At 44.9% G+C, this 19,667-nt stretch overlaps 1 protein-coding gene across 2 annotated transcripts in view; it reads left to right on the plus strand.

The window, feature by feature from the left end:
• Positions 1 to 2,500: 2,500 nt before the first annotated feature.
• RIPK1 (receptor interacting serine/threonine kinase 1) overlaps positions 2,501 to 19,667 on the plus strand; it is a 51,633-nt gene continuing 34,466 nt past the window's right edge. The window contains exons 1-4 of one of the 2 annotated variants that reach the window (XM_059688451.1): positions 2,501 to 3,480; positions 10,516 to 10,736; positions 11,844 to 12,000; positions 18,372 to 18,509. In XM_059688451.1, the coding sequence (XP_059544434.1) occupies positions 10,585 to 10,736; positions 11,844 to 12,000; positions 18,372 to 18,509 (447 nt within the window). In that variant the 5' untranslated portion in view covers positions 2,501 to 3,480; positions 10,516 to 10,584. The remainder of the gene's footprint in view (positions 3,481 to 10,515; positions 10,737 to 11,843; positions 12,001 to 18,371; positions 18,510 to 19,667) is intronic. The other variant, XM_059688450.1, reaches the window with a different exon arrangement.

Consider the following 19,667-nt stretch of genomic DNA (forward strand, 5'->3'; position numbering starts at 1 on the left):
TTTTTTTAAATCATCCATTAAGTCCTCAGTTTTCCCTGTTAATTGACCTTATCCTCTATTGTTACGTTCTGTCTTGTTTATTTCACATGTGCCTCCTCCCTCTGCTCCCATCTCTGAGTCTCTGCCCTTGGTCTCTTTCTCTGCTCTGTATGCTTATCCCCAAGATATCCTCATGGCTTCCTCCCTGACTTCCTTGAGTTGTTTACTCAAACATCACCTTTACAGTGAGATTTTCCTTGGCCACGCCATCTAAAATTGTGATATACTACCCACACGTATATGAACATCTATCCAACTTTGGTGCTTTTTCTCTCTTAATACTTCCTAACAACATACTACATAGTTTATTCGTTCATTCATCTTCCCCATTAGAATGTAAGCTCCATTAAGGGTAGAGATATTTCATTTATTAACAACCAAGTCTTTAGTGCCTACAACAGGTAATCTGAATGAATGCCTTTTTATATCATTTGTATCTACCATCAGATATTCTTGTATCTAGTACATATTTGTTATACACTATTTAGAAATGTTTGTTAAATGAATAGGTAACCCTTTCATCATATATGTAGCTTTTCTTTTTACAGCTTTTTTTTTTTTTTTTTTTTTTACACAATTTTAGTTTCACAGCAAAAGTGAGTGATCATGTAGTGTGGGTGGACCACAGGTGGTTTTTGTTGTTGTTGTTTTTTGCACATTCACCTATTGAAGGACAATCTTGGTTGCCTTTAAGTTTTGGCAATTAATATAGGTGCTATAAACATTTATGTGCAGGCTTTTGTATAGACATACGCTTTCATATCATTTGGGTTAATACCAAGCCAGGTGGTTGCTGAGTCATTCCCACATTTTCTACCCCCACACACAGTCCCCCAAAACACAAAGCCTCTCCCATCATCTTGCAGTGTGGTACATTCATTATTGAGTAAAGTCCAACAATTAACCAACACTGACACATCATTATTAAGAAAAGTCCATACTTTACATTTGGTTTCACTGTTGTACATTTTGGGTTTTGACAAATGTATAATGTACCCACCAATGTAGTATCATACATAATTTCATGGCCCTAAGATCCTGTGCTCCACCTATTGACCCATCCTTCCACACAAACCTGACAACCATGGATTTTTTTTGTCTCCACAATTTTGCCTTCTCCAGAATGTTATAGTTGGAATCACATATTATGAACTTTTTCAAATTGTCTTCTTTCACTTAGAAATAAACATTTAAGGTTCAGCCATGTCTTTTGGGGTCTTGATAGCACATTTCTTTTTTGGAGCTGAGTAATATTCAATTCATTTGGGTTAATACCAAGACATGTGGTTGCTGAGTCATATGGTAAGGCAGTTTTTGCTTTAAAAAAAAAAAAACAACACACACACAAAAAAAAAAACTGTCAAATTTTCTTCCAAAGTGGCTTTACCAATTTGATTCACACAAACAATGAATGAAAATTCCTGTTGTTCCACATCCTCACCAACATTTGGTATTGTCAGTATTCTGGATTTTAGTCATTCTAGTACATATGTAAGAGTGGTATCCCGGTGTTTATTCAAATTTGCAATTCCCTATAATGGTGAGCATCTTTTCACATTCTTACTTGCCATCTGTATCTTCAGATGTTTATTCAGGTATTTTGTCTATTTCCTAATTAGGTTACTCCTTTTCTTAATTGTTGAGTGTTTTTAGTTGACCCTTAAACAAGAGGTGGGGTGTTGGGGAACCCACCACCCAAGCTGTCGTAAATGTGGGTATAACTTAAGCTGCCCTCCAACATAGAAATACACTTGACCCTTTAACAAGGTGGGTTTGAACTGCGTGGGTCCACTTAAAAACAGCTTTTTAAATCCCATATTAGTAGTCCCACAAAGTACAAAGCCAAGTTAAGGGTCAAATGTATTTTGGATAACAGTTATTAGACATATCTTTTTCAAATATTTTCTTTCAGTTTGTAGCTTCTCATTCACGTGACTATCTTTTTACAATATGTGATCATGCAGTATGTATAATTGACTTTTTAATACAGCACTATAGCAAGCATTTTCCATTTTGCTTGAGACTTCCCCATCACCATTTTAAAAGGCTACAAAATAAATAATTACATTTCTCCCTCCACAGCCCGAGATTTTATTAGTCTCAACTTACAAGTGAAGAAAGAAGAGGGTAATTTGCCTGAGGGTCTAGGTCTGCTATACGAAGAGCTCAGAATCCTACCCTCTGGTTAACCCATCCCCTAGCCTAGGACCTCAGTTAACCCACCCCCTGGGGTACCCCCCCCCCGTAACCCACCCCCCGGGTAACCCCTCCCCCCCCGATTAACCCCCCGGCGCTGTCCACTCCGCCGAGCGGCCTCTCCCGGCGGCAGAGGTTTCCAGGACCAGGTAACATTTCCTTTTTCCTGGCCTCCCAGTCCGCTTCAGAGTGAGGCTGGGATGCTAACACATCTCGGGGAACGGAGCGCCACAGCGCAGGGCGGGCGCTCGCCCCGTCTTCCTCCACCAGGGGGTGGAGGCAGAGCGAGCAGTCCACGCCCCGCCGCCCGCCCGGAGTTTCGCTCACTTGAGGCGCGGGCAGCGCGGACACCGGACCCGGACCCCTGGGCGGCTCCGCAGCGCGGACACCGGACCCGGACCCCTGGGCGGCTCCACAGCGCGGCGGTCCCGGCCCACACCGCCAGGTGCCGAGCGAGCTGCCCACTGGGCGAGGGAGCGCGGCCCACCGAGCCGGGTGCGGTGAGCGCGGAGCGGCCGGCCGCTGCGGGCCAGTCTCCCCGAGCCTGCCGAGCTGTCCCTGCGGACTCCGTCAGGCTCCGGCGTCCTTCCCGGGTGCGACCCTGCGAGGCGGCGCGAAAACAGAGTAACCGGATTCCATCACTGTTTTCTTCGGCCTCGAGCTTGGAGAGATTTGCCGCGAAAACGAAAGTACATAACTATCTGGTACGTCTGCGCGGAGGCAACAGCGGCAACGGGCAAGTTCCGCGAACTGGGATGCGGGAATGGGTGGGGCCTGAGATGGGCGGGGCTCCAGGTGAGCTGGGGGCGGGGCCCCGAAGTCGAGCGGCGAATGGCCCATCGGGTGGTGGGTGGGACCCGCGACGTTCCCGGAAGTCGTTGTGAGTGAGCCGGGATTCCCGGAAGTCGGTCGAGTTCCCCTTCCCCGCTCTTTCCTGCCCCGGAGGATTAGGTCGGCGGGCTCCCCGAGATCTTCCGGCCAAAGGATCCCAGCTTGACTCTTCAAGCGAGTTGGGCGGACACAGGAAAGGAAATGTTACCTAGGCCTAGAAACAGACGCCCGCGCTCCCGGAATTCGGGCGCAAGGCCGACTGTCCAAGGCTCAGCCGCTTGCTCCTCGGAGCTTTTGGCGAAAAGCCGTACGAGGGCGGAGACCTCCCCTCTGGCCACGAAAGCTGTGTGACGTTGGACAGGACCTTGGGTTTTATTATTTTGGTGGGAATGATGAGCTTTCATTGCGGTTTCAGTAAGTTACAGTCGCCTTTGCTGTTTCCATAATAGGGTTAGTAGGCGTGTCTGCCTGTGACTTCTTACCGACCTTTGAAAGGACCTTTTTGTTGCACTTGGGGACACAGCGGGTTGCAAGCACAATCAAAAGCATTTCCGCATAATTTTAGACGTGAACTAGCAAATGGGAAAGAAGAGTCAACATCCCCATTGCCCACAGCGGCTGATGTCATAACCCTAGGAGACCTCTTCGGTGGTCAGTGCCATTTGCTTTTATGAAGAAGATTAGTTCCATCCTCAAAAGCATTGGACAAAAACCCGCAGGGAGTGTTTGTGTGTGTCGGGGTGAGTAGGGGGTGACGCTCCACTTTGTGTCCTGCTGATGGTTTGTCTCTTCCTTGCTCAGAACTTTTATTTCTGATAAAGCCTGAGGCTGTTATAATCAACCAGCTTTGCAGAAGTCCCTTTCTTCCCTGGTTTACACTTGAAGAAATCAAGGCTCTGAGTCAACTTTGGAATGTAGAGTGACTGTACTTGATTTGCAGTTTGTAACCACCTGGTTAGTGCTAGGTTAAGGAAGAAATGGCAGTCAATTAGAAATGTGGAAAACCGAAGCTCTTCTAAACACAAAAAGTGGAGACTATGCCTGTTCAAAATTTAGGGTGTATTGTCATCGTTATTATTACTAATAAAATAGCAATGACAATTATTTAATTTTCATTTTCCTCAATCTGCCCTATATTGACCACTAGAGATACATTCCACTTTCAGGATTGTGAATATTATTAATAAAAGCTAATAAAAGTCTTAAAATACCAATTTCCAAAATGGCAAACTATTATTTGGTGCTTATTAATCCATAACATGTTAATACCATTAATATGATCTGGGAATTTGAAAAATATACCTTCGTATGCTTTGGTTGGATATTATACTCTGGCAAAAGTGATTGTATTAACCTGTAGAATATTTATTTTGAACCATATATTTTCACGTTTTTAAAATTTAGTCTATATTCCTCATATTTGTGATTTTAGGATACTGATCTAGTTTAGGTGAGCAGGATTACAAGATTGGGTACTTGCATCTGATTTTTAACAAGGACAGATTATAGTTTGCTGTCTAGATGAAGTAGCATGTTGTTAGTGAATTAACAGTGGAAGTTTGAGTGAAGAGTCAAAGGCTCTGCCACTTCAGGTGACTCATTCAACTCCAAATTTTAGTTTCTTTGTTTATAAATTGGATTAATGAGACTAAAACTTATTTCACGGTGTCACAGTGTGCTAATGGACATGGTAATGCGGTTAAACTTCTTCAGTCTTGTCTCTTGTTCATCATTTGGCTCTTCCTTGCTCAGAGTTCTCATTCATCTGGGGAAAGCATCAAGCTATATAATCATAAAACTTTAGAGAAGTCCAAGTTAGATACATGAGTAAAGTCAGAGTCCTATTAGCAGGGAAAGGGCAGTGGGTGGGTGGGGGCAATAATAGGTAAGCAACCAACATTTTTTTGTCAGACTCATTATGGTCATTGAATTGAAAAACTCATCCTCTACCCCTGAAAGGTTAAATATGTTTTCTAAAGTCTTTAAAAAACTTTTATTTATTTTTTGTTAATCCTCTCCTGAGGATATTTTTTCATTGATTTTTAGAGTGGAAGGGAAGGGGAAAGACCAAGAGAGAAACATCGTTGTGAAAGACACATCGATTGGTTGCCTCCACATGTGCCCCAACTGGGGCGGGTATCAAGCCTGTAATTGAGGTATGTGCCCTTGACCAGAATTGAACTTGGCCCTTCAACCACTGAGCCAAACTGGCCAGGACTAAAAAACTTCTTTATTGATGTATAACATGTAAGGAAAGATGTACAAATCATAATTGTACAGCTGTATGTAGAATCACAAAGTGAACATTACTCAAATTAAGAAAATAGAGCATTGCTATCCCTCCTGAAACCCCCCTATACCTCCTCTCATTCACTATCTCCTGTCTCCCACCTGTTAATACCATAAATTCTGCCTGTTTTGGGGGTATTAATTATTTTTCATTTATATTTTTCCCTGGTTTTATTGAGATATAATTGACAAACATTAATTGAATATAGGTCTGAATAATTTAATATACAGACTCAACTGCCTTATAGATAGATACTTCATGAAATTTCTTGGAATTTTTAATCAGTATCAGTGGAAAACTTTTGCTTCTCTGAGTCCCTGAATCAATATCCATTTATCCCACTACAGTGGACACAATTAGTTGTCATAACATGAGATAACAGGCCAGTGTGCTTTCCTTAATTGCTGTGTAACGTGGCTTTATAAGGTGGTTTATACCTGCCTACAGGCAGTGTTTCTGTGACTCATGGGTATGTAAACCACTGACAGGGCCTTCCTAAGATATTCAGTGCTTATAAAGTCGAATTGTTAATGGAAGAAAAGGGAGTAAGGAGTAAAAATTAGAAATCATTGGAAACAATGGAAAAGTTAATAGATTAAGAAAGATCAGACTAAACCAGCAAACTGCCAGACTTATAAGGAGAATTGACTTGGGATGGGAACCAACCTCACAGAGTGCAGTGGACTCACCTGGAGGCCTTCACGAGAGCACCATGCTCACAGGAGACACTTCAAGTCTTAGTTGTCTTGGCAGATTTGGGGAGGTAAGACCTGAGCTGAAGGAGAGATCCAAATAGAACTCAGAAAACTGAAGTTTTATACCCCAATAGGTGTATTTCAGGACATGTTTCCTTAATCTGAGTTTTTCTTAAATGTTTTTAAATATTCACATATAAAATCATTTCTGAAGCCTGCTAGATGTATTTCAGAGTGTGAATGGGCCATAACTTATTCTTTCCTCTGTATATGTAAATTGTTCTATATGTTTTTTTTTCTCTGTAAGGTTACTGGGAACATCCTTGTATGTACATAATTTTTATCAGCATCTCTGATTTGATTCCTCAGAATAAAGAACTTTTGAGTTCCTTTAAAAATTGTCATTATTAAAGTAATTTGTGTTTATTATAGAAAATTTGTGAAATCTAATAAAAGTGTAAAGAAGAAAATAAAAACCATCCTGCCATCCAAATATATGCCTTGCTAACATTTCAGTATCTTTCATTACATATGTATATCTAACTTACAGCTTACAATTTTGAATGGCTAAATAATATTCCATTTTATGAATGTGCCATAATTATACTGTTTATTTTGGAACAATTAAAGAATTCTTTAAAAAAATAATTGTCCATTCAATGATCAACTGCCACATATCAGGTTCTGTGCTAGGCACTGGAGACAGTAACTGTGTCCTACCTTCTGTGAGGTTTGTTTTTTTTTAATTTCTTTATTGATTAAGGTATCACATATGTGTCTTTATCCCCCCACTACCTCCCCATTATCCCCCCAAACCCCAGCACTAATGCCCTCACCTCTGTGAGGTTTCTTAGAAATCTCAAATTACAGCTGTCTTAACTCTTTCAAGGGAGAAATATAGGGTTCTGTGGAAATGTCTAATGGGAAGACTCAGGCTGGCTTCCCTGAGGTATGATAAAGTCTGAGACCTGAAGGATGAGTAGCATGTAGCTAGGAAAAGACTGTACCTAAAGGGGTTGTAATGGAAGAGTGGGGTAAAATACCCTCCTAAGATGGTTTCTGTGTGCTGCAGAGGATCTATAGAAATGGAAAAGGAGGCCTAAAACAAATGCTGAAATATGTTTTATTTCTTACACCAATTCACAAGGATTGGTCAGTGGAGAACTGCTGAGCAAAGTGATGTCAGCTGCCTGTTGCCATTTGCAAAGCCTAGAAAATGGGATGAATGTGGATGAATGTGGGCAGCTGGGCCAACCAGAGCCAGAGCCATAAAACAGGCGACAAATGTGTTTTCAAATGTTTGTTCTTATATAATCCTTATTGGTCCTGTGACGCCGTCATTATTTCCTTTTGAAAATGAAAAAAGTGAGGCTTATGTGAAGTACCCAAGGCACAGAGCTAATAAATTGCAGAACTAGATTTCAATCAAGAGAAAGGAAGGCCTGTGCTTTTCCCCCCATCATGATGGCCTCCATTCCCTCACCTTCAATGCCTGCTTGACCCTGTGTCCTCTCAGTCTTCATGAGTGAACAGCCTCCCTCCTTCCCCACCTCTGACCCACAGATGGGCTACTTTTTCAAGGGTGCTTCCTCTTGTTTGGTGATGACTCATATTACAGGTGATGACTCACATTACAGGAAGGTGCCATGGTGTCCTCTACTGTTCTGATATGTGCACGTGGTTGGGTGGCAGGGCCCACCCACAGCCTTTGTACAAGGTGTAGAGGCTGGTGACCTGAGCCCAACTGCAGCTGGCCACCGCACAAGACCACTGTCAGCCCAGGCATTTTCAGAAACCCTTTCAGGTACTTTTATTTTTTAAAATTTCCCCACTCCTCAACATCTACACAAATAAAAGAGAAAGATGAAAATTGACCGTACCTTCACGCCCACCAGCCAATCAGGGGAGAGTATGCAAATTAGCCCAACAAAGATGGTGGGTTAATTTGCATATGCAGGTGCTGAGTGCCAAGAGCGGGGTGGGACGCTTGCATTCTGCACCTCCCCAGCCGCTCTTGGCCTCTGGGCAGCGTGGGAAGGCGGAAAGGCGGCTCTGGGCGGAACGAAGGCAGAAAGGCTGCTCCAGGCCAGAGCGAAGGTGGTGCCAGCAGCCAGGGGAAAGAAGGCTCATTCTTGCACGAATCTTCATGCATCGGGCCTCTAGTTTTATTATAAAAACTTCAAAGTTAAAAAGTTTTTACAGTGAACTCACACATATCCACCATTAACATAATTTTACTCTGCTTGCTTTAGTGCATAGGCATCCATCACTTTTCCCTTTCTCTATCCACCAGTCTGTCTGCAAAGTAAGTCAGAGATATCAGTATACTTCCCCCTAAGTATTTCAGCATGCACACCACTTGCCAGAGTTCAATATGTTTACACATTTTTCTTTTGATGTAAAGTGTACCTGCAGTTCCCAAGAGTATTACCTGCTGATTATTGGCCAATGCTTATGCCTGTATAACCCTAACTCCCCACTGAGATGCTAAAACATTACCTTCACCCCAGAAAGTCTCCCATGCCTCATCCTACTCAATCCTTACTCTGGCCCCGGCAACCAGTGTTTCTTTAACAACACAGATTAATTTGACTGTTCTAGAACTTTATATAAATGGAATTATGTAGTATACATTCTTGTGTAAAAGGCTTTACTCAGCACAATGTATTTGTGATTCACTCACATTGTTGTGTGTATTGGTAGTTTGTTTCTTTTTATTGCTGGCTAGTATTCCATTGTATGAATATACCACAGGGGCTTTTTGCCCATTCTCTTATTGATAAATAGCTGTTTCCAGTTTGGGGCTATTACCAATAAAGCTGCTATGAACACTGCACAAATCTTTTGGGACATATATTTTCATTTCTCTTGGCTTGGAATTGCTGGGTCATAGTGTAGGTATATGTTTAGTTTTTTAAGAAACTGCCAGACCTTTTCCCAAAGTGATTGTACAATTTTATACTCCTACCAACACAATGGGAATTCCAGTTGCTTCATATTTTCGCCATTATTTGAATATTCTGGTGAGTGTGAGTAGTGTCTTGTCCTGCCCCATGGATTTTTATTCTTCATTTCAATTTAGGGAAACTGAATGAATACAGTGAATGGAAGAAGAGTAGAAGGATGAAGCAGATAGTTGTTCTTTGAAATTGTATGCATTGTATACTTCATAGCATTGATGTACAGATTCTCCAAATCCTCATTTTTTTCACATCTTCCTGTTCTTTTTAGATAGTGCATCGTTCTTTTGATACTCTTCAAATTCCTTCTTATGTTCATAATTATCTTAGAGCTATTCAGCAATTTAATTACCTATAATGCCTAATATTCAGCTGAGTCTGGTTCATGATGAACTTTTTCTTTGTGTTTTATAATTTTGGAAAGGGAGCCTACATTAACTTAGTTCTTTATTTCTGGGAATCTTGTCTGGCCTGGCTGGATTGTGTTGTGTTTGCTTTAGGATTATAATCCAGGGATGCCATCAGTGTGTGACTACTTTCTATGTAAAAGTTCTTGGTTTGGGGAGTCATGGCTATAAGAATCCTGGCTACATTCAAAGCTCAAGTCTATTTGAGGACAGCCCCCAAGGTAATGAATTCACAGACATTTTTTATACCCCAGGCCCAGTGTAAGATGAGTTCCTTTGCTAATGGGCTGCTTTTTTTCTAGTCCATCCTTTCATGGAAGAGTAGGGGAGCACACCGAGGAGTGCCGCGTTAAGGGAGATCTTTCTTTCAACCCTCTTCTTGCATTTCCTGACCTCAGCTCTTGTCCCATCTGGGTTTTGGTCCCTGGCTTATGGATAGCGAGTTAGTTGTGCCCAGGGGGCCACTGTCTTCGTCATTTCGCTGCTAGGACAGATTTCAGACTGGGTGTCTTAAACAGAGGACATTTATTTTTCACAGTCCTAGGGCCTGAGAAGTCCACCATCAAGGTGCCAGCAGACCTGTGTGTGGCGAGGGCTCCCTTACTGGCCATCTTCTCGTGCCCTCACGTGGTGGAGAGAGAGAGAAGGAAACTAATCTCCACCTTCCTGACCGAATTACCTTCCAAAGGCCCCACCTTCTAATACTACTTATTGGACTTCAATGTGTGAATTTGGGGGTGTCCCGAATATTCAGTCCACAGCAGCTACTGTGTGGGCCACGGCTTGTGGCCAGTGCCCTGTGTGTGTTCAGTCCCTGGGGTTTCCTTCCTGCTGACCTAGCTGTGCATGGGAGTGCGTGTTTGTATTGTGTTACCCGACATATATGGGTCCTTTGTAGCAGGAGGGTTTTCAAACTTTTCTAGTCCTGTGTGTTGCCAGAAATGAAAATCTAAGGAATCAAAATTGTGGTCTTCTGTGATTCTTAGAAATATGGGGAAACGTTCATTATAAGTCTATCCTCAAAAAATCGTCCACCAACACATGGTTTTAGCATAATGAGTTTTCAGCACTGAGGTGGTTTCTTGTTTTCTTTACAGGGCACAGCTCTGAGGTGAAGAAAAGGTGGTGTGTTTTTGAGCATTCTGAGCATCGGAAGGAAACCAGACATGTCCTTGGATGACATTAAGATGAAATCCAGTGACTTCCTGGAGAAGGAGCACCTAGACAGCGGGGGCTTCGGGAAAGTGTCTTTGTGTTTCCACAGGTCCCACGGGCTCGTCATACTGAAGAAGGTGTACACGGGACCTAAGCGGACAGAGTGAGCGGGGAGCTGGGCGGGCGACCCTGCCATGGGCTGGCCCCAGGGGTGGGGGCTGTGGAGGTGCAGGGCTGCGGTGGGGAAGGCTGGCACTGGCTTTAGAATGAGACAGCCCATGGTGTAAGTGTCAGTATACGGGCTCATGTCCAACAGCTCTACAAGGTGGTTACTGTCCCTGTATAGCTGACAAGGATTTTGAGGCTGGTTGATGAAAAGGTTACAGCTGGTAAATAATGGACAAGAAATGAAGGGAAGAAAGTAGACAAAGCCCAGGATGGTGTGGCTCAGTGGTTCAGCATCGACCTATGAACCAGGAGATCACAGTTCAGTTCCCAGTCAGGTCACGTGCTTGGGTTATGGGTTCGATCCCCAGTGTGGGGCGTGCAGGAGGCAGCTGATCAACGATTCTCTCTCATCATTGATGTTTCTCTCTCTCTCTCTCTCTCTCTCTCTCTCTCTCTCTCTCTCTCCCTCTCCCTCTCCCTCTCCCTCTCTCTCCCTTCATTTCTCAAATCAATAATATATATGTATATATATATATACATATATATATACACATATATATATATTTTTTAAAGTAGAGAAAGGGAAGGAGATCAGGGTGATGAGGAAGGTGGTGAAAAGGAAATGGGAGAGATCAGTGAAAATAGACTTGCTCCACATGTTTGGTGAGGACTAGCCCTAAGTTTGGAAAAGAAAAGAAAGTGCTTCATTAACTAGCGGTTCCAGGAACCCTCTCTTTAAAACAGTTGGTAGTGCTGTTTCACTTCCCCTTCTTGCCACAGTGGCTATGAGCGAGGCTGCGTTTTCCTTACACTGTCCAGCACAGTCCTTTTCTCGGACCATGTGTTGCTGCTGCTCCTTACGTTACTGTTCTCTCATTCGCTCAGCAGGGTGGCATTTCTTAAGGGCTCCCTGCCAGCCGCTGGGAAGGAGAAACCACTCTGCCTTCTACAGCTTGTAGTCAGTGCCTGGCGGAGACCAGTACAACAAATAGTGACAAAAGCACGTGCGCCGGGATGCCCGGGAGACGTGGGCTGCACTGGCGGGCGCACGAAGGGAAGAGGGGCTAACTGCCCATCCTCACAGCACCCTTCCCTCCCACAGGTACAACGCGTCCCTCCTGGAGGAGGGCAAGATGATGCACAGGCTGAGACACGAGCGGGTGGTGAAGCTGCTGGGCATCATCATAGAGGAGGGGAACTACTCCCTGGTGATGGAGTACATGGAGAGGGGCAACCTGATGCACGTGCTGAAGGCCGAGGTATGCTCCCCCCAGAGCGCATGGCGACTCCGTGCCCTTGTCTGAGATGGTTGTGCTTCGTGTTCTTCTGTAGATGTTGGCGAAAAATAATCCTTTCGCAAATTGTTAGATATTTTGGATTTTCTGGTCAGTCCTTCATTAAATCCTCCATGACTCTCCCTGCTCAGAGAGGGGCTGGGCCCTTCTCTCCTCCCTGCAGACAGTCTCCTCCCTGCTGTCAGCCACTCTGAGATCCACAGTTCAGAGACAGACCCTGTCTGCATGAAGCACAGGGTCTGATGAGGGGTATATGCACAATGGATATCAATCACATATTAATTGATTGATTAAAGAGTGTATTCTATCAAGGCCTGTATGAGAAGGAGTATTAATGATTGCACACTGATACCATTTAAGAAACTTACAGCTTAAATGTATAGCATTAGAGGCAACAACACTGGAGAAGTAAGACTTAAAACAGGAAAATAACAAGTTTACCAAAACCAAATAAGTCTAAAGCACTTCTAAAAGTTTAGATATCTGTTAAGAGGAAGGCCTTGTGCTAATTGCTCAGGAAGCAGTAGCAAATAAGACATAGACAAGTAAAGGGGGCAAATAGTGTGTGATGTTTTGATAGACCACTTCATTGAGTGCTATGGGAACACGGAGGAGAGAACACGCTCTAGCATGGGGCAGGTAGGAAAGGATTCCAGAAGGAGGATGCTTGAGCCAAAATCTGAAGGAAAAGTAGAGGGTTTGAAGCAGAGAATTAGGGGTAAGTGTTGCAGGCAGAGAGAATGGCATGTGCCAAGGAACAAGAGTATGCCAAATTTGGGAAACTGCAAATAGTTTGGCAAAGCATAGATTGCCTGTGGGGGTGGTGGGATATGATTGTCTCTATGGCAAATATCCTCCACTTTTCCATTTTCTTCCCTGGCCTCACAGCTCCCGAAGCTATGCCAATTCTTCTAAGTCACAGACATCTCTCACGAATACCATGGGAAGATACAAGATACAAGATAATCACTTGTACACATTGTATTATCGCTTGATCAGATTGTTCTTCTCTCCAAAACTAGTTAAGATCAGGTGCATGAAGGAAGCAGGCAAAGATAAGGTGCACTAATAGGCTCAACAAGAAAATCAGGAGGACGGAGGGAGAGAAACAGAAAGAAGGATGTGAAGGGGATCTACAGTGCTTGTCAGAATTTTTTCCTAACTGCAAAGGTACACCGTGGAAGAAGGGAGGATCTCTGGCCATTTTGGTATGGTGGTGATGAGGCTATAAATACTGTAGTTCAGCTGCGGAATGACACAGATATGGTTTGGGGGCTTCACTTGGGAGTCTAACTTCCAGCATTTGAATGTGCCAATAGGCACATACATTTTTAGGAAGCAGCCTGTTTGTAAACTAGGGACTGTGCACTCGCACACAGAGTTTGTTTCACGATGTTAAGCAAATATAATGTTTAACTACTATAAGTAAAAACTGGAATTCTCTATATTAACATAGATGTTCATGTAACTAGAATATAATTATAAGAATGACCTGAGAGTCTACAAAACCTGAAGTGCCTGATAAAGTCATAAAATAGATATTACATTCATTTCAGCATTAAGGACCTTATATTATTTCATTGATTAATCTTTCCATGTTTCTAATCAGTATGAGCCCATTCCCTTGTATTTTTTCTTTTAACATTATTTCATGCACACATTTCCATGACATTTTTCATATATTTAATACATAGTAGAACATCATATTAGTATACCATAGAGAATGTTTTGTTTTGTTTTTTTGTCTATTTACCCATTCATTCACCAAACATTACAGGATGCTAGGTAGTAAGCATGTATCCTAAACAATAATAATCCTATATAATAAAGAGGTAATATGCAAATTGACCCTCATGCCCTTACAAGATGGCCGCCTATGACTAGGCCGGCAGGGGGGTTAGTGAGGGACGACCAAATGACTGAACAGCAGGTTGCGTGGGGTGACCAGGCTGGCGGGGGTGGGGGGGGCAATTGGGGGCGACCAGGCTGGCAGAGGGGGGCAGTTGGAGGCGACCAGGCAGGCAGGGGGGGTAGTAAGAGGCGACCAGGCCAGCGGGGGGTGGGCAGTTAGGGGTGAACAGGCTTGGTGGGAGGGTTCAGTTGGTGGTGACTAGGCTGGCGGGGGGGGGGGGGCAGTTGGGGGCGACCAGGCCAGCAGAGGGGGGCAGTTGGAGGCGACCAGGCAGGCAGGGGGGGTAGTATGAGGCAACCAGGCCAGTGGGGGGTGGGCAGTTAGGGGTGAACAGGCTTGGTGGGAGGGTTCAGTTGGTGGTGACTAGGCTGGCAGGGGGGGCAGATGGGGGCAATTAGGCTGGCAGGGGTGGCAGTGAGGGTCAACTAGGCTGGTGGGGGGACAGTGAGGGATGATCAGGCCGGCAGAGCAGGGCAGTTTGGGTTGATCAGGCCGGCAGACAGGTGAGCAATTAGGAGCCAGCGGTCCAGGATTGTGAGAGGGATGTCCGACTGCCGGTTTAGGCCCAATCCCTGGGATCGAGCCTAAACCAGCAGTCGGACATCCCCCAAGGGGTCCTGGATTGAAAAGGGTACACGCTGAGCTGAGGGGACCCCCTCTCTCCCCCTGTGCATGAATTTTGTGCACTGGGCCTCTAGTAGTAATCCTATCTAATAAAAGAGAAACATGGTAATTGGCGTACGACCGCTACCCTTCCCATTGGCTAATCAGGGTGATATGCAAATTAACTGCCAGCCAAGATGGCGGCCGGCAGCCAGGCAGCTTAAACTGAACATGAGGCTTGCTTGCTTCAGTGACGGAGGACAGCAACGTTCCCTGCCTTCCTTGCTGGCCTCTGAGCTTGCAGTTTAAAAAACATTGTAACAAATATAGAAGCTAAACAAAACCCCAGAAACCAGCTTTCAGAGAGCTGGGATCTCAGAGCTGGAGTTGATACAGAGTTTCGATTATAGAACCCAAACAAACCAGATACCTGCTTTCAGCAGCAGAGGCCTCAGAGCTGGAGCCAAGCCTCGGAGCTAAAGCTGGCCCAGAATTAAAAAAAAGAAAACAGAAAAGGAGCAGTTGGGAGCTTCAGTCCCAGCCTGAAAACAGCCCTCAGCCCCTCACCCAGACTGGCCAGGCACCCCAGTGGGGACCCCCACCCTGAAGGGTGTGTGACCAGCTGCAAACAGCCATCATCCCCTCACCCAGGCTGGCCAGACACCCCAGTGGGGACCCCCACCCTGAAGGGTGTGTGACCAGCTGCAAACAGCCATCATCCCCTCATCCAGGCTGGCCAGGCACCCCAGTGGTGACCCCCACCCTGAAGGGTGTGTGACCAGCTGCAAACAGCCATCATCCCCTCACCCAGGCTGGCCAGGCACCCCAGTGGGGATCCCCACCCTGATCCAGGACACCCTTCAGGGCAAACCAGCCAACCCCACCCATGCACCAGGCCTCTACCCTATATAGTAAAAGGGTAATATGCGTCCCAGCACCGGAATCAGCGGAGCCGAGAGGCCTCCTGGCACCGGGATCAGCGTGACAGGGGGCAGCGCCCAAACCCCCTGATCGCCCTGTGGCTCTGTGTGTGACAGGGGGCGGGGCCACAACCTCCCTATCCGAACTGCTCTGTTTGTGACAGGGGAAGGTGCCCCAACCCCCTGATCGGCCCTGCTCTGTGTGTGATGGGGTAGAGCCATAACCTCCCCATCTGCCCTACCCTGAGTGTGAGAGTGGCGGCGCCCCAACCCCCTGATCCGCCCTGCCCTGAGTGTGACAGGGGGCGGTGCCCCAACTCCCCTATCGGCCCTACTCTGTGAGTGACAGGGAGGAGCTCCTCAACCCCCTGATCGGCCCTGCTCTGTGCATGACGGGGGGGAGCTCCCCAACCCCCTGATTGACCCTGCTCTGTGCATGACAGGGTACGGAGCCCCAACCCCCCTGATGGGCCCTGCTCTGTGTGTGACAGGGGGCAGCACCCTAACCCCCTGATTGGCCCTGCTCTGTGCATGACAGGGTACGGAGCCCCAACCCCCCTGATGGGCCCTGCTCTGTGCGTGACGGGGTGGCGTCACAACCTCCCCATCGACCCTGCCTTGAGTGTGACAGGGGGCGGTGCCCCAACCCCCCAATCGGCCCTGCTCTGAGCCCGACCAAGGGCTGCACCTAGGGATTGGGCCTGCCCTCTGCCACCCGGGAGCAGGCCTAAGCCAGCAGGTCGTTATCTCCCGAGGGGTCCCAGACTGCGAGAGGGCACAGACCAGGCTGAGGGACCCCCCTCCCCCCCGAGTGCACAAATTTTTTGCACCGGGCCTCTAGTAATAATAATAATAATGATAATCTACTTATATACAAACCATGGGTGGTGTTCGTCACATACAGACGAACATCAGCCGAGCAGAAGGAAGTCAGTCCTATGGGGGTTGTCCTGGCATCAGCTGCGCCCTCCCCTAAGCTCTTTCCTGGTGCTGTTTCCTGTAAGGGCGGAGTTTGAGGCAGGAACCCGCCCTGGGAGCGTGGAGGCAGATCTTTCTAAAGTGTGCCGCACCAGCATGGGGTGAACCTGAGTGGGGCGGCTGAAAGGCTTAGAATAGACAGACAAGAAAATGAAAGCCTGGTCTCGGAGGGATGCTGCTTCTCTGAGAGACAGCGACCATGCCCACAGCCATGCCTTTATTTTATAGCAGATGCTACGAGGCAAAGTAAGGGCGTGACCAGGATGTTTACAAACATTCTCCTGGGTTTCAATCCTACTCAACTACATGCACCTGAACTCTATCAAGCCCAGATCACTCAGGCACGTGGGGCCACGTGTTCCGACCATAGGTTCAAGCTTACAACTACAGCTGTTGGCTATAATTGTGCTGGGAGGGCCCTGCCCTCCAAGCTGGGACTTGCACGTGGCAATGAGAGGACTGTGCCCTCTCATCAGTCCAAGGCTTGAACCTTTCCAAAACACTGTAGCGGCTTCCCACAATAAAGTTTTAATTCTGTTTCTTTGTTACTAATGTTGTGGCCCCACCCGATAACAAGGAAACAAAGGAAAATTTCCCCATCGAATTTCTGAATAGTATTACTCCTTCGGGAATGCCGTGTCATAAATTAAAATTGAAAGTGGGTGCAATCATCATGCTATTGAGAAATCTCAATAGTAAATGGGGTCTTTGTAATGGTACCAGGTTTATTATCAAAAGATTACGACCTAACATTATCAAAGCTAAAGTATTAACAGGATCTGCAGAGGGAGAGGCTGTTCTGATTCCAAGAATTAATTTGTCCCCATCTGACACTGGCCTCCGATTTAAATTGATTCGATGACAGTTTCCCGTGATGCCAGCATTTGCGATGACTATTAATAAATCACAAGGACAAACTTTAGACAGAGTAGGCATATTCCTACCTGAACCCGTTTTTGCACATGGTCAGTTATATGTTGCTTTCTCTCGAGTTTGAAGAACATGTGATGTTACCGTTAAAGTTCTAAGTACTTCATCACAAGGGAAGTTAGTCAAGCACTCTGAAAGTGTTCTCACTCTTAATGTGGTGTGCAGGGAGATATTAGAATAAGTTTAATCACTTTATCAGTCATTGTTTGCATCACTGTTGTTTTTAATATCATGTTTTTGTTGTTTTCATATCATGTTTTTGTTGTTTTTATATCATGCCTCTGTTGTTGTTATATCAATTTGTTACTGTTTATTTATTAATAAATTTATATATTATTTTCATATACATTTTACTAATTTCCTTTCATCTCTCACATTTCTATTATAGAGAAAGGGCAAATAGCAATGTTAAAATATCTCTGCTAATTCATTCCCTTTTAAAAATATATATATTTTATTAAATTTTTACAGAGAGGAAGGGAGAGGGATAGAGAGTTAGAAACATCGATCAGTTGCCTCCTGCACACACCCCACTGGGGATATGCCCGCAACCAAGGTACAAGCCCTTGACCGGAATCCAACCCAGGACCCTTGAGTCCGCAGGCCAATGCTCTATCCACTGAGCCAAACCAGTTAGGGCAATTAATTCCCTTCTAATGTGCACGAATTTCATGCACCGGGCTACTAGTAATAATAATAATAATAATGTTTTATTCTCAAGGAGCTTAATTGGATATCATTTTTATATATTAGCATATTGTCATGGAAGTTTTAGTTTTATACTGAAAAGCACGCCATTAATACCCTCAGCACCTATGACGAACTCTTTCTTCAAAAGGGGGCCTGTTTTGCAATGTCCACAGCGCTACAGAGCGGAGAGGAGTCAGGTAACTGCATCCTCAGGTGCAGCCCCCACTACTCCTGAGTGAAACAGTTGCTTTGGCGTGTTTGATTGCCTTTCCATTTCATACACTTAATGTTATTTGTTTTAGATCAGCATCCCTCTTTCTGTAAAAGGAAGGATAATTATGGAGATCATTGAAGGAATGTGCTATTTACATGGAAAAGGTGTAATACACAAGGACCTAAAGCCTGAAAATATCCTCGTTGATGACAACTTTCACATTAAGGTAAGCCGTAATCCAAAGGCTGTAGAAGCTTGGGTGATTTTAGTTGTAACTCTTCACTGTGAATCCATGTTTGTACATGGTGACTCTAAAGGAAGACCTGCCTCGGTTTCTCATGGTGACGGTGGTGCCAAGGACTGAAAAGAAAGACACAGACTTGATGGAGTTTATATTTTTTATGGATTTATGTACTTTCATCTGCATTTTTTATGTTTCCTTTTGAAAACTCCAACTCTTTTCATCGCAGGAAAGGAAACGAGAAAGGGATTTTGTTGTCGTTCACTTTATATTTAAGTAGGTGGGGTCAGCATAGCTAATTGGCTCTGGCAGCAGGGATCCAAGTGCAAAAATCTGAAAAGGGAAGAGGCCTAGGGGCAAGGACTGTGGGACTGCTTTCACAGACGTTCCTCTTTGCTAGAGGGTTCTTCTAACACTTCATCCTCGTCTTTGATGGGTTTTTATTCCTGTCTTAAGAGGAAAGTTCCTTCTTTACATTACTAACATATCTATTATGTTAGAATCTGTGGGTTTTACATAACCACATGCCAGAATTCATCTGCAGATGCTGGATTCCTAGAGGCAGAAGTGAAACTGACACCTTTGATTTCTCAGTCACTGTCTTGTTCTGTCGTTTTGCCCCGCCACTTCTCTCTGTTTTTGTGTCTGATGTTGGTGTTTTTCTCTCTGCTTTTTGTCAGTTTTTCTCCTCCTTCCCCTCCCATCTTCTCTTAGGTTCAGTTGAGGCTACCAACTCAAAGCCAGTAGCAGCACAGCCCTCAGTGTCTTTGGGACCCTTGGAGACTAGCATCCATGGGCTTTCGGACACCATTTTGGAAAATGGAAGGTGCTATACCTCATCACTGTCTGCTAAGTAAGCATGCTCAGAAGAAATTATTGTTTTTCCTCCAGAAATAGTTGGAAAACAATTGCACAGTCAATGAAAAATTAGGACAAATGTGTTTTGTTGTTCATGTCAGAAATGTCTTCTGTTTCACCACCTTTCCTCCCCTCCCACCAACTGCTCCAGTAGATTTCCTGTTTTTTCCAGTTACATAAGAATTGAGATACCAGAACTTCTCATGGACATTTCTTAAGGAAGCTTTTCTAAATGACTGAGAAAATACAAAGTTTCTGAGTCTGTTCAGAAGTAGCTATTTTAAC

This window comes from Myotis daubentonii, chromosome 3 (assembly GCF_963259705.1).
Source record: "Myotis daubentonii chromosome 3, mMyoDau2.1, whole genome shotgun sequence".
NCBI lineage: Eukaryota > Metazoa > Chordata > Mammalia > Chiroptera > Vespertilionidae > Myotis > Myotis daubentonii.